The following is an 11,893-nucleotide window of genomic DNA, read 5'->3' as shown; positions in this document are numbered from 1 at the left end:
CAGCATTAACCTGGAACCTCTAGCTTTGAATTGCCTTTGGGATGGACATGTTTTTTTTTAAATCAAATTTTTGTTTCAATTCAGTTAGTACATTAGTATTACATTTTGTTTATAATAGATTTTTTGTCCTTGCAATGCAATGAAAATGAAAAATTAGGCTTAATGACATTTTGTCTTTCTCATTTTCCAAACCTTCGAGCTGTGCTTCCAGGGCAGCAATGCGTTTGCAGTGGCTCTCACTGTCCTGCAACACTGAGCTGAGCTCACACTGAAGCTTTATGGCCTTCTGTTGGTGAGCTGTAGCTTCAAGCTGCAGCTGAGAGACCCGTGCAGTGGACGAAGCCAGCTCCTCTGTCAGACGGACCTGGTTAAGATAAGAAAGGAGGAGATGGTGGAAGGTAAGTTGTCTTAATTTATCTTAATGCAAGGATGAGAAGGACACAACAACTTAGTGATAAAATCAGATGAGTGACTCTTGGTGTAAACAGCGCATTCCTGCTGGAGGGAAATGATCAATGATAACTGATAAAGAAAAAGAAAGAAGAAGAGAAAAAGAAAGACTTGTTAAAAAGACAATGAGGATGATCCAGTGGCAGCAAAATGACTGGGTTCAAATAGTCTGTCTTGGTCATTTATCTGCTGAAATTGAATTGCTCCTTTCTGCTGGATCAGAACTAATAAAGATAAAATTTAAATGATACAAAGCAAGGAGTATTGTGTAAGGATTTTTCTTACAGAATATTTTCATTATTCCAAAAAAGTAAAAAAAAAAAGAAAAACACTGGACTTTGTTTCCAAGTTTGAATACGTTTCGCTTCCAATCCAGGAAAAATTTTCCACTTCAAATGTCAGAAATGGAGTCAAGTTGCTTCATACAGTAGCCAAATAAAGCCTTGTTTTTGCTCAGACAACATGTAAATTCAAACGGACGAACAGTTCCAACGATTTGGAATAGGGGTCGTTTGGCTTTTTTTGTTGATAGCCTGCAATGCCTCATACCTGTCTATGTCTCTGAGAGGGAGTCTATAAAGGGAATTGTTGGTCTGGCTGAATAGGTAGGGTCTTCTGTTCCCCTGTAAAGGGGTTGGGGTTACAATGGAAAGGGATTAACTCAATTGCTGCATAGTAGGATTTGAAAGCTGAAATCTTGAGTCCACAGCTTCTATTTAAGGTTGGTTTTCCTTCTTAACGTCTGTTTCAATTTGCATGTTGTCTAAGCAAAAACAAGGCTTTCTTGGGATACTGTATAAAGCAATTCAACGCTATTTCTGAAAAAGTATCCTGGATGGGAAGCGAAATGTCTTCAAACTTGGAAAAGAAGTCCAGTGGTTTGTTTTTCAGCTGTTTTGGAATGACTATGACCTTGATGACTGGGAATCTTCACCAGAATATTTCCATTAAGAAGCAACTCAATGTTCACGCACATTTTCACAGATTTAAACTATCAAGTATTTTTACTATCACATAGCTTATTTTGCAAAAGCTAGTTGACCCCAGTCTGGTGGCAGAACACTGAGAAATCAGGCTCACCTGGTCCAGTGGCCGAGCATGCTGCTGGAAGAGAGAGCAGTGAATGCTGAATTCCCCTCAGACACAGCAGCATCAGCTGCAAGGTCAGTGCTTTGCAGAAGTAGTCCTACCCTTAAACCTTCTCACATTTTCCATCACATTACATCCACAAAGCAGTAGATATTAAAACTCTTATACTTCTTGGGTTACATCTGTAAACTAAAGCAGTCACAGCTGTGAAGTGGAAGCTTTTTTGAACCAACAGCAGAAAATGTAGCCACAGTTCACTGAAACATTGATAAGCTGAGTGAAACTAGACAAGCCATTCTCGCACATGAATATAGTGATCTAATTGGGGGGGGACAGGGGCGCTCCAACATGGCCCCCTAGGGTGCCTTTGATTGATGTTGGATGGGTAGAAATCATCCTGTGGATGAGCTGGTCTACCGGAGCAGTCAAACTCACCTGGAGCTCAACCTGGACATAAGACTGTGGTTAACACCCCCCAAAAGTCTGTCCCCCACCCTCCACAATACAGCACTGGGTTGACTGGGGATGGTGGACCAGTTGGTGAGGAAGGAGAAGCCACACTTCCTGCAGTAACTCAGGAAATGGCCCCTTCCACAGCAGCTGCTGCAGGCCGGTTTCCCTTCTACCATAATCAGGCTGTTTTTTTTTTTTTTGCTTGTGTGGTTTTACTCATACATACTACAACAATACTCATACTACAACAACCAGAGTTATGTCTGCAGGATCATCAGGGCTGACGAGGTCTGATCCAAAACGTACCTTGTCTTGCTCAGCCTGCAGTAATCTGGCCTGGCTATGTTCACTGGAGGACTTGAGGGTGTCGTTCCTCTGTTCCAGCATCTGGTGACTCTGCTCCATGTATCTGGCAAATAAAAAAAAACAGGCTCCAAATTTTATTGATCAAAGACTAAACGACAAATCTTCACTTTAAATTCTCACACCAAGAGGATTACTCTCTATAGTTAAGTTTTTTAGTTTAAATCACAACGACTCAACAATATTTATATTTTTCTATTGCTTTGACTTCCTGAATCCCCTAACACTTAGAGGCAGCAGCATAGTGCATCAAACAGTCACAGGTGTGACACCATCTCCCTCGCTGCTTCATGTTTATACAAGGAGACTTTATTGGTTCATTACCAAGGTAATCAAAGTCCAGTTTTTGAGCTCAGATCCAAGTCTTACTGTGTGAAAGAAGATATGAACATCAAACTTTTCTTTTCATTCATTATTTACTACTCCTCTTTTAGAGGTTTCTGGCTGGGCTTTTAATATAATCACCAACAGTGTGTTTTCTGAGAATTTGTATGTGAGATTATCTGTGAAGAGCCTTTAGGAAATAATGGTGATGGGTTAATGATGTTTCAGGAAGTGTTTGGAGACATTTGCAAACTGTAGTTATACTGTGTCGCTGAATACTGACATCTACTGGACACTAAGAGTCATTACAGGCAGCCTCTTTGACCGGCTAAACTGACTGATTTGCTGACCTGTCATATGATTTAAGCCATTGTTTGCTATAATGTATTATTTCATATGCATCATTAATATTGAAATGTTTAATATTTTTAGATGCAATCCACAAATGTAAACATGCAATGGGAAAGTTTCAGCAAACATCTGAATAAAGAATATGGACTAGGATTTAGTTTATTTAAATAATAACTACAGTACCAACATCAAGTCAATTTGAAATCTATTTGAACTCAGATAAGTTGAGTGATAACCGAGATGATCAGGATGACGCAAAAAGAAAATTAAAACAAATATGATATCAAAATGTTCCCACCCATTCCAAACCTCTTTTGCCTTGAGGCTGTCCCATATTTTTTTATTAATTTCATGATAAATAGCAAAAGATCTGACATTTTTTTTGACAGATATGTTGCATTGAGATATCCGCTTGTAAACACAGTTTAGTGCATCAATCTGTTGGAAACGGCTCCTGTGTCGGTCATGTGACTTTCCTGAAACACGCATCGACGCTTTGCTGTTAGAGCTTGCGACATGAGCCGGCGCATTAGTGTTGCTGGACCCATCACTAGTAAATAGTCATTTTTGCAGAAACCGAACCCCAAGACCATTTTACTCTCTGTGACTCACTTCTGGTTTTGGTTGATTAGGTCCCCAATCTTACGGTTCTGCTCCTCTATACGAGAGCTCTTTTCAAACAATTCCTTTTTTAAAGCTTCATTTTCCTAAAAAGAAAAAAACAAAACAAAAAAAAAAAACAAGAAGAAAATCAGCAATCAGGACAAGGTACTAAAAAAGAAAAGGTCCAAACCCCTCCACTCCCTGCATACCTGAACAATTCGGTTAATGTTGTGCACAATCATAGAAGTTTCCATCGTCATTCCAGAAACACCAGAAGAATGAGTTCCTTGTCTTTCAAGATCACTAATCTGTTAGAGAAAAAAAGTTAAGAGTCAAATTTGATTTTCAAAACATTATAGTCAAACTGCATATTCTTGTTTCAATAGGTATGTTATATTTACTTTGGTGGCTAGTTGATCCACCTTATCAGCCACTTTTCCCATGGCTAATCGGATCTCTGTGTTGTGCTGCCGAGCCTCTGTCATCAAGAAGGAGGTCAAATCCCCAGAACCTGAAAATCAAACCAGTCATCTCAACGTGTATTTAAAGTTTACTGTTTATTTTTATCAGTTAAACTACTGCAATCTCCTTTGCCTTCATGTTAAACTATTCTACAGCTGCAGACCTTTAGGTATAAACATGTTGGACCAGGCTAAAAATGATACAGGTACACTGTCTGTTGACTAACTTAACACTGGGCAGACTGGTGAGAAGAATAGCTTGAACAGAGCTGGAGTCAATTATAATTCTGGCAGACAGAAAGGATCATTAACATTTAACTGTCATAGGCCATCTCCACCAAAGCAAGACGATTTCGCAAAAATCGAAGGGCCCTGTCACACCTTGCCAGTTTAGACAGCGTATTCCCGACGTTCAAGAATCTCCTCGAATGCTGGCATACGCTGAACTTTCTATGCATTTTTTCAATTGTGGGCGTAAACATAGCGTATCCATAACGAGTCCAGAACTTGCGTCCAACAGCGCAACTTAAGCATAAAACACAAGGCAGTGTAATGCAGCGCATTACATCAGTTAAAGCTGCTCCCCTCAGGTGCCCGGTCTGCATAAAAACATGTCTTTGATTGCTGTTTTAACCTGAAAGCTGTTTAACTCCTGCCCAAAAAAAGAATAAATAAAAAGAAAGAAATGAGGTTTGCAGTTGCCGCAGATTCAGCGTCATGTCTGCAAGGAAGTTTGTTGTCCGTGGCCGTAGGGGTGAACGCAGGGAGGATCCATCACACTCATCTTCTTGCTCACACTATGATGGGGATGCAGTCTGAAGGAGAACTGACAGTTTCCTCCTCTGAACCCCCTTGCAAACCAAAACCCTGTCAATACCCCATTAAACGCTATAACTTAGCAACACATTCAGAGGTCATCTAGAACATGTCAAATACGTCAATATACGTTGGAGATAGGTTCTTGATGAGTAGAGCATAAGTTATGCACAAGTTACTCATAGGTTTTGGACTTATGATTAACTTAAGGTATGTCAACGATCAGATAATGTACCTGTAACTTATGCCCGACGTATGGCATATGCTGGCACACGTTGGGAGATTTTGAGCAAACTCAAAATTTCTCAACGTGTGCTAGTGTTTTTCAGCGTGCTCATAACTTAAAACGTATCCATACCTTACCCAACGTAGCCAGATCATTCGTACGTCAGACATACGCTGGTCTAAATCGTCATGTGTGACAGGGGCTTTAGATTAGATATTTATCTTTTCAAATCAATAGTTTGATCGCAAATTATTCTTTGACTTTTATTTTTAAATGAACCACAAGTATGTTGATGTTTTTGAGTACTTCTATGATTGAAAATTGCATTTAGTTAAAATTGAGATTTAATTGCAAATGCGATTCATTGTCCTGCCCTAATTTCCACCATCTTCTGCTTACAGCCCTTAGCAGGCAGAAAAGCCCTTTTATTAGAAGAACTATCCAGATCTATCTAGATCTCATCTTTGTAACAGGATACCCTGAAAACAATGAACGGCATATTCATTTCTCCATCTAAACAAGGCAAACTTCCTTACCTACATATGGGACGGCCTGAGGAGGGTAAACCTGGCCAACGGCCTGCATCTGAGACGGCGCTGTAGAGGTCTGTGTGTAGGAGGTTTAAAAAAAACAAAACATAAATCAATTAGGGGAAATGACCTGCTTCCAATATTTTTTGATAAATGTTAACAAGCATCACCTGAAAAGCATGGCTGCCTCCTTGAAGACCAGAATAAGGGCCGACAGAGGGAATGACAGGAAGTAAGGCAGATGACGGAGCAGTGTGAGGATGAGGATAGACTGCAGTGGAAAGATTAATGTTAAACAGAGGATTCTGATTGGAAATTCTGCAGAGGAGTTCGGACATCGGGATGGATCAGCTCACCCATTGTGGAAGCAGGAGTTGGAGCTGTGATCGGCAGTGAAGATGGAGCTGCAGTGTAACCCTTCACTCTGTTGATGCTGGTGTCCTGGAAATGAGGACAAGGAAGATAAAGCTAAAACACCACATGTTTCAAAACAGTTATCATATATTTGGTGAAATGATTTCAGCCCAAGGAAATTTTACCTTATGATGGTTTCACGGATACACTTGGAAAAATTGATTTTGCTAAATTAATTTTCTGGATACAGAAGCTTTCTACATGTGCTCCAATAGCAAATGAAATGGTGGCTGCGTAAGAATAATGGTGAAACCGTTAACTTGTTAAATATTTTTACTGACAAACATTCTTTGCTCAATCTTTTTCAGATCAAAGTGTAATAATGAACGATACTCATCCTACAGGATGATACAGGGAGATCATAGCTTTATGTGCTTTCAGTGCGAGTGGTGGAACAGAAGTGTGTGAGATTATGCAATATGGCCAAAATAAAATGAAAACTGTTGTCCATGTGTTCTGTGATATCTGGATCACCGTTTTTATAATCAATTCGGTTTCCAAATCAGAATCTAGAAGTTTATAAGTAGTCACAGGAGAGCAATAAACTTTCATTACATAAAAGAAATAATTTCTGACTTTTTCCTGCTTCTGCTGGGTTTGTACCTGGGTATCTTGAATATTTAGCTTCCTCCAGCAGATTTCAATCAGGACTCTGGCTGGGCAGCTACTTCCAATCAAAAAAGGACATTGCGGTAGCAAAAAAAAAAAAAAATTATTTAAGCTTAAATATGCCATGGGGTATGATCAGTTCGGGACTTGGCTTCCTGTTTTGATTTGTCAATCAACTGACCAATCGGTAATCGTGGTTTGTGCCAAAGGCTCCATCTCTCTCCTTCAACTTCACCAGGATTTTGCATTAGGAAGGCAGGGATTACCTGAACTATTTAGGGGCTGGATCAGTTAATTAAATTCCCAAAATTGAAAAAGGAGTCTTAAAAATGTTTTTTAGGCATTTTGTTGCCGGCTACACACAACAGTGATTAAACTGGATCAACCAGTGGTTCATTTTTATAAAAGGCAACAAATCTTTCTTTTTGCTTGCTTGTGCTTAGTTTGGAAAAAACTTACCGTAATTAATTACATTACTTACTGATATTATTTTTGGAGATAAACTGCATCGAAGGCAATGTACTGGCATAGGCTACAAATTATAACCAGCCTGATCATACAGCAAATAAAAAAATGCTTCAAGTTTTTTTACCCTCCCATTTATGTCCCAATTCTCTCTTCCACCTTTTTTTCCTTTATGTAGAAATTAAATGCTGAAAGTTGTCTTTGCCTTAAAGTTAAATGAGAAAATGCCTCATTTAATGCCTCCGGTAACACTGGGCTTCACTAAGCTTTGCTTACACCAACTTGCATTTCCAAGTAGGCAGACTGATCTTGCAGTTGGGATCACTTTAGTTGTGTCTTATCAGATTTATGTCTGCCCAAATTATTAACATATAGTCCAAACTTTACATTTTATGATCATAAAACCTATTTGGTACCCATGTACCATTAGGATACAGTTCAGCAATTTAAGAAAGAGAAATACCCTAAAATCATTTAAATCTCATCATTCAGAGGCTTTTGTGTAAAATACAGATAGTGAGACCTGATCGAACCCAGGCTAGCACCTACCCACACATTACTGCCTGTTCTGACACACATGCTGGCTTTGTTAGCCATTTTATCTGACCATATCAAATAGACCTTTCAAGGTGCTAAATGATCATTTCTTCCAGTGAGTGTAAACCAGTTCAATTTCTGATGTAACCGACCTCTAGTTCCGAGTCGCTAGATTCAGGTTGGCTGGCGGCTCCGGTCAGAAAGGGCATGGGCTGCCCCATCTTTGCCATGCGAGAAATCAGCTTTGCTTTTGTGGCATCTGGATTCTGCTGCTAAAAAAAAGATTCATTTTTATCAAAAATAGTTCCAAAGAAAAATAAGGTGGCTAATCTGAATGAGTTTTTACCCCCAGCTGTTCACCCAAAGAGTTTGATTTGGCTCGGAGTGGTGGCTCCCTTGGAAGAAAGAACTCAAATAAAAAACTGGTTCAACCAAACTGATGTAAAACTTGATGGATCTTAAATATCTCTGGTTAAACCTCACCCTGGTTTGCCCGATGCTGACGAAGGCTCTGAGGACAGACTTTCTACACTGGGGGCTGGAGATGGTACTGGGGAGGGAGCAGCAGACTCTCTGGAGCTGGCGCTTGTTTGATCCGATCCACTTTCTTTGGAAAACTTTACCTAGAGGACAAGCTGGGTAAGATTAGACAGTTTAAAAGCAACAGGAAAAAATAGGCAGCAGAGCTACCAAATCAATCACTAAAAGGAAATAATCCAGTATAGAATCAGTGCTGGTACAGAGCGATGTAGGGAATAATACCCGTCGCAGCTCCACTTCAAAGATCAGGGTGCTGTTAGGTGGGACTCGATTCGGAAATCCCTTGGATCCATAAGCTAGACTGGGTGGGATGATAACGAGACGGCGGCCAGCTTTCTTCATCCCCAGCATACCTTCTTCCCATCCCTGTACACACAGGTTTAAAAACATGACCAACATCAGTTTAGCTTCATTTCTCTACATTGCAACCGGCAGGTCAGACTTTTTTTTTACCTGAGTGAGGAAGATTTAATGTTAGAATTTTTTGCAATTTCTTAAACGATACAGATGGAGAAAAGGTTCTATATGAGACTTGTATTCAAGTCATTCAATGGTGCTCAATAAGGAACTAAGGTCCTCCAAAATAAAATGGATTAAAATGTTTCAGATCATTTGACAAGGTAAATTCCAGGGTTCAGTTTCTTCTGGAACAAAACTGTTTCTACTGGACAGGAAACTGGAAGAAAGTTTTTTTTTTTTCCATTTCCATTTTAAATAACGGAGAAAATAAATAACAATATTGGTAATAGATCATATTTTAGAGAACTGTGATAGTTCTATTGAAAAGTCAACTCACTTTATCCACCAGGGAAAACCCATTGGGGAATTTCAGATTTAATACAGAAGTGATAACATACTAATGGCGTTTAAATAGTGTAAAAACACTTTCTGTTATATTCAGATTCCACCAGCTGGCTTTGTTTTTCTTCAATTTCTTCTGTTATTCATGCCCCCACACCACCCTGGTTTATAGATACTGAACCCCACCTTATGGTTATTACTGGATTTGGGCCTGCTTAAAGCAAAATATTTAACAGAGGAAACAAAACTTTCCAGTAAATTCGACCTTCCAGATTCTTTCGGCTGGAAAAGAACATGGAAAAGTACTGGGGAAAATAAAACGCTTTCCGAAAGAAACTTCCAAACCTGCTAAATTAATTTCTGTTAAAGGAGCATTGTGGAATTTCAGAGCTTTAACAGACTTTGCCCCCCTGTGGTGATAAGTTGTAATGACACCATTGGAAAGCTGTCTCTGCGACTGCATGGGTCATTTGTTTCAAGGTATAAACAAGCATCAACTTTTTTTTGCAAAAGAGGGTCAACTGAGGTTCCATTTTTATTCTTAGAGCAGATCTGATCTGCTTTTTTTATTTGGGCGCCCCCCAGTGTTTAATTTTATTCAATTCCATAACTGATCAGGCTCTTATTTGACTTTTTTCATCATACTACACTAGATTTATTCTCTTACTCTTGAGTGCATTCCTGTGATTGAGCTTGAGGTTCACCAGCTGGTGATCTTTTGTAATCTATCATAATAAACAGTCAGCCATGTTCTCCTCCTAACGCGTCAATGGCAGTGGAGACTCAAAGTAATGGGATGAATGGGAGTGAACAGTGCCTCAGACCCATGAGCACAACCAGAGAATTGGACCCGAACAGCTTTCTCATTAACTGGCCGATTGCTCCTATATAGGAAACTGTGGGAAATAGAGGAAATTTACATCTTAGGAAATTATTGATTGATTGACTTTACTGATCTCACAGTGGAGAATTTTATTCTTTGCATCAGCTCAAATAGTCAAAGAAGAAGAATATACCAAAGGAAGAAAAAGGTGCATGACATATACAGTATAAACAGTGCGTCCACCTATGACAGCTTTTTCTTTTATAGTAGGATCATTAAACCGGGTTATTGCAAAGGGTGTTTATGCTGGTATTTATATGGATGAATATTTGCATTTATTTATATAGTTATTGCACTTGGGTATCAAACGGTAAATTGCACATTATACATTGCACAAGTTATTGCCATTGTAGTGTCGCATTATAGAGCCTGGTTGCAGCATCTCATCTATGGTAGCTCTCCTTTTTACAAACAGGGTGTAGAATTCTTTAACTTAAAGAGCTGCTCAGCTCCTCTACTATTGGATTAGCGGCCTAGTGGCATTGCACTTGGATCCCAGTGGTTCTGAGTTCAAGCCCCTTTCCCACACACTACCACTCTGGTTCTCTGAGAAAGACCCTTAACCTCCACACTGCTCCCCGGGCGCCACACAATAGCAGCCCACTGCTCCCCAAGGGGATGGGTTGAATGCAGAGAGTGAATTTAGTTGCTCTGTACTGGCAATGACAATGAAATGACAATAAAGTAATTCTATTCAATCAAGACATATATGGCAAAGAAAACAAATAACTGGGATCCTGAGGTTCTGAGTTCATGCCCCACTCCACAGACTGCCACTCAGCTTCTATGAGAAAGACCATTAACCTCACACTGCTCCAACAGTGGCAGCCCACTGCTCCCCAAGGGGATGGGATAAATACAGAGGTAAATTTCTCCAATGTGAGATCAATAAAGTTACATTTATTAATTAATATTTAACTTTTAAATTTGCTCAAGGCATCATTATGTTTTACTTTATTTAAACAATTACTGTGTTCATTAAACTTTAAGAAAAACAGAAAGAAAAGACAAAGAAAAAAAGGGGAAAGAAAAAAAACAATAGCACCGCCATTATACTGTTGAAAGATGTTTGCTTCTGTATTATATTACATTACAGTAAAACAGGGTTTATACAGGTATGAATGACTCAAATTTAATGCTTTTAATGCTCTTAGAAATAATTTTAATGCCACCAACATCCAAAATTCCTCGTTTTCCAAACACTTTTGTTGAAATTTGCTTTTTTCCCCCCATTCTCTAGCTTTTTCTCCGACTCAAGCTTCTTTTCTGAACATACAGCTTTGCAATCAACCGGAAGAAGTTCCACGCAAATATATCGTGATATAATATGTCTGACGAAATAGTTTTTATAAATAATTTTTTATTAAAGCATTTTAAATGCCACAATAAATACATTTAATGAATTTTAATGCCAATTAAGGCCTTAATTTAAACAATAATTTAATGGCTTTTAATGATTTTTAATGACCCGCTGAAACCCTGTAAAAAGATTTTGTATTACATGTTTATAACTATTAACTACTTTTATTCTACTTCAGTTTCATTTGACTCACCTTGATTACTTTCCCTGCTCCGATTTTAAGTCGTAGAAGCTTATCTTTGTTGATGTTCGAATCAAACATCTGAAAAAAATAAAAATAAATGGTATTTAGCTGTGCTTTAAAGTCAAAACAATCAGGCCAACTGAGGAGGTTTAAACGAAGGTGTGACCTGTCCGATGGAGTGGTTCTGGAAGAGCCAGCCAGTGTATTCCACCTCTACAGAGTCTCCGTTCTCCACAGCTTGGCCCTCACCAAGACTCAGATCCTGAGTCACCACAGTTTCTAAAGAGGAGGAACAATTTGCCTTGGCCAAACACACCTATTAACCAGAAACAAACAGAAAAAACATTTTATAGAAAGATCTTAAAGAGTTATTTACAGAACCGTGGTATTTCACCCACAGTTCATGCTCCACAAAGTTCTGGAGCATGAACTGT

At 39.0% G+C, this 11,893-nt stretch overlaps 1 protein-coding gene across 6 annotated transcripts in view; it reads right to left on the bottom strand.

The window, feature by feature from the left end:
- Positions 1 to 11,893, bottom strand: part of fkbp15 (FK506 binding protein 15) — a 27,100-nt gene that overhangs the window by 10,745 nt on the left and 4,462 nt on the right. The window contains exons 7-21 of one of the 6 annotated variants that reach the window (XM_015396448.1): positions 11,626 to 11,775; positions 11,469 to 11,537; positions 8,454 to 8,597; positions 8,175 to 8,314; positions 8,038 to 8,086; positions 7,844 to 7,963; positions 6,023 to 6,107; positions 5,837 to 5,937; positions 5,673 to 5,742; positions 4,035 to 4,144; positions 3,843 to 3,941; positions 3,643 to 3,737; positions 2,299 to 2,401; positions 1,531 to 1,554; positions 193 to 364 (exon numbers count right to left, since the gene is read on the bottom strand). In XM_015396448.1, the coding sequence (XP_015251934.1) occupies positions 193 to 364; positions 1,531 to 1,554; positions 2,299 to 2,401; positions 3,643 to 3,737; positions 3,843 to 3,941; positions 4,035 to 4,144; positions 5,673 to 5,742; positions 5,837 to 5,937; positions 6,023 to 6,107; positions 7,844 to 7,963; positions 8,038 to 8,086; positions 8,175 to 8,314; positions 8,454 to 8,597; positions 11,469 to 11,537; positions 11,626 to 11,775 (1,531 nt within the window). The remainder of the gene's footprint in view (positions 1 to 192; positions 365 to 1,530; positions 1,555 to 2,298; positions 2,402 to 3,642; positions 3,738 to 3,842; positions 3,942 to 4,034; positions 4,145 to 5,672; positions 5,743 to 5,836; positions 5,938 to 6,022; positions 6,108 to 7,843; positions 7,964 to 8,037; positions 8,087 to 8,174; positions 8,315 to 8,453; positions 8,598 to 11,468; positions 11,538 to 11,625; positions 11,776 to 11,893) is intronic. The other 5 variants (XM_015396449.1, XM_015396450.1, XM_015396451.1 and 2 more) reach the window with 5 other exon arrangements.

Source organism: Cyprinodon variegatus, unplaced genomic scaffold (assembly GCF_000732505.1).
Source record: "Cyprinodon variegatus isolate N-32 unplaced genomic scaffold, C_variegatus-1.0 Scaffold798, whole genome shotgun sequence".
In the NCBI taxonomy this organism is placed as follows: domain Eukaryota; kingdom Metazoa; phylum Chordata; class Actinopteri; order Cyprinodontiformes; family Cyprinodontidae; genus Cyprinodon; species Cyprinodon variegatus.
The sequence above is the reverse complement of the archived record's forward strand: the minus strand, read 5'-3'. Positions and strand labels throughout refer to the sequence as shown.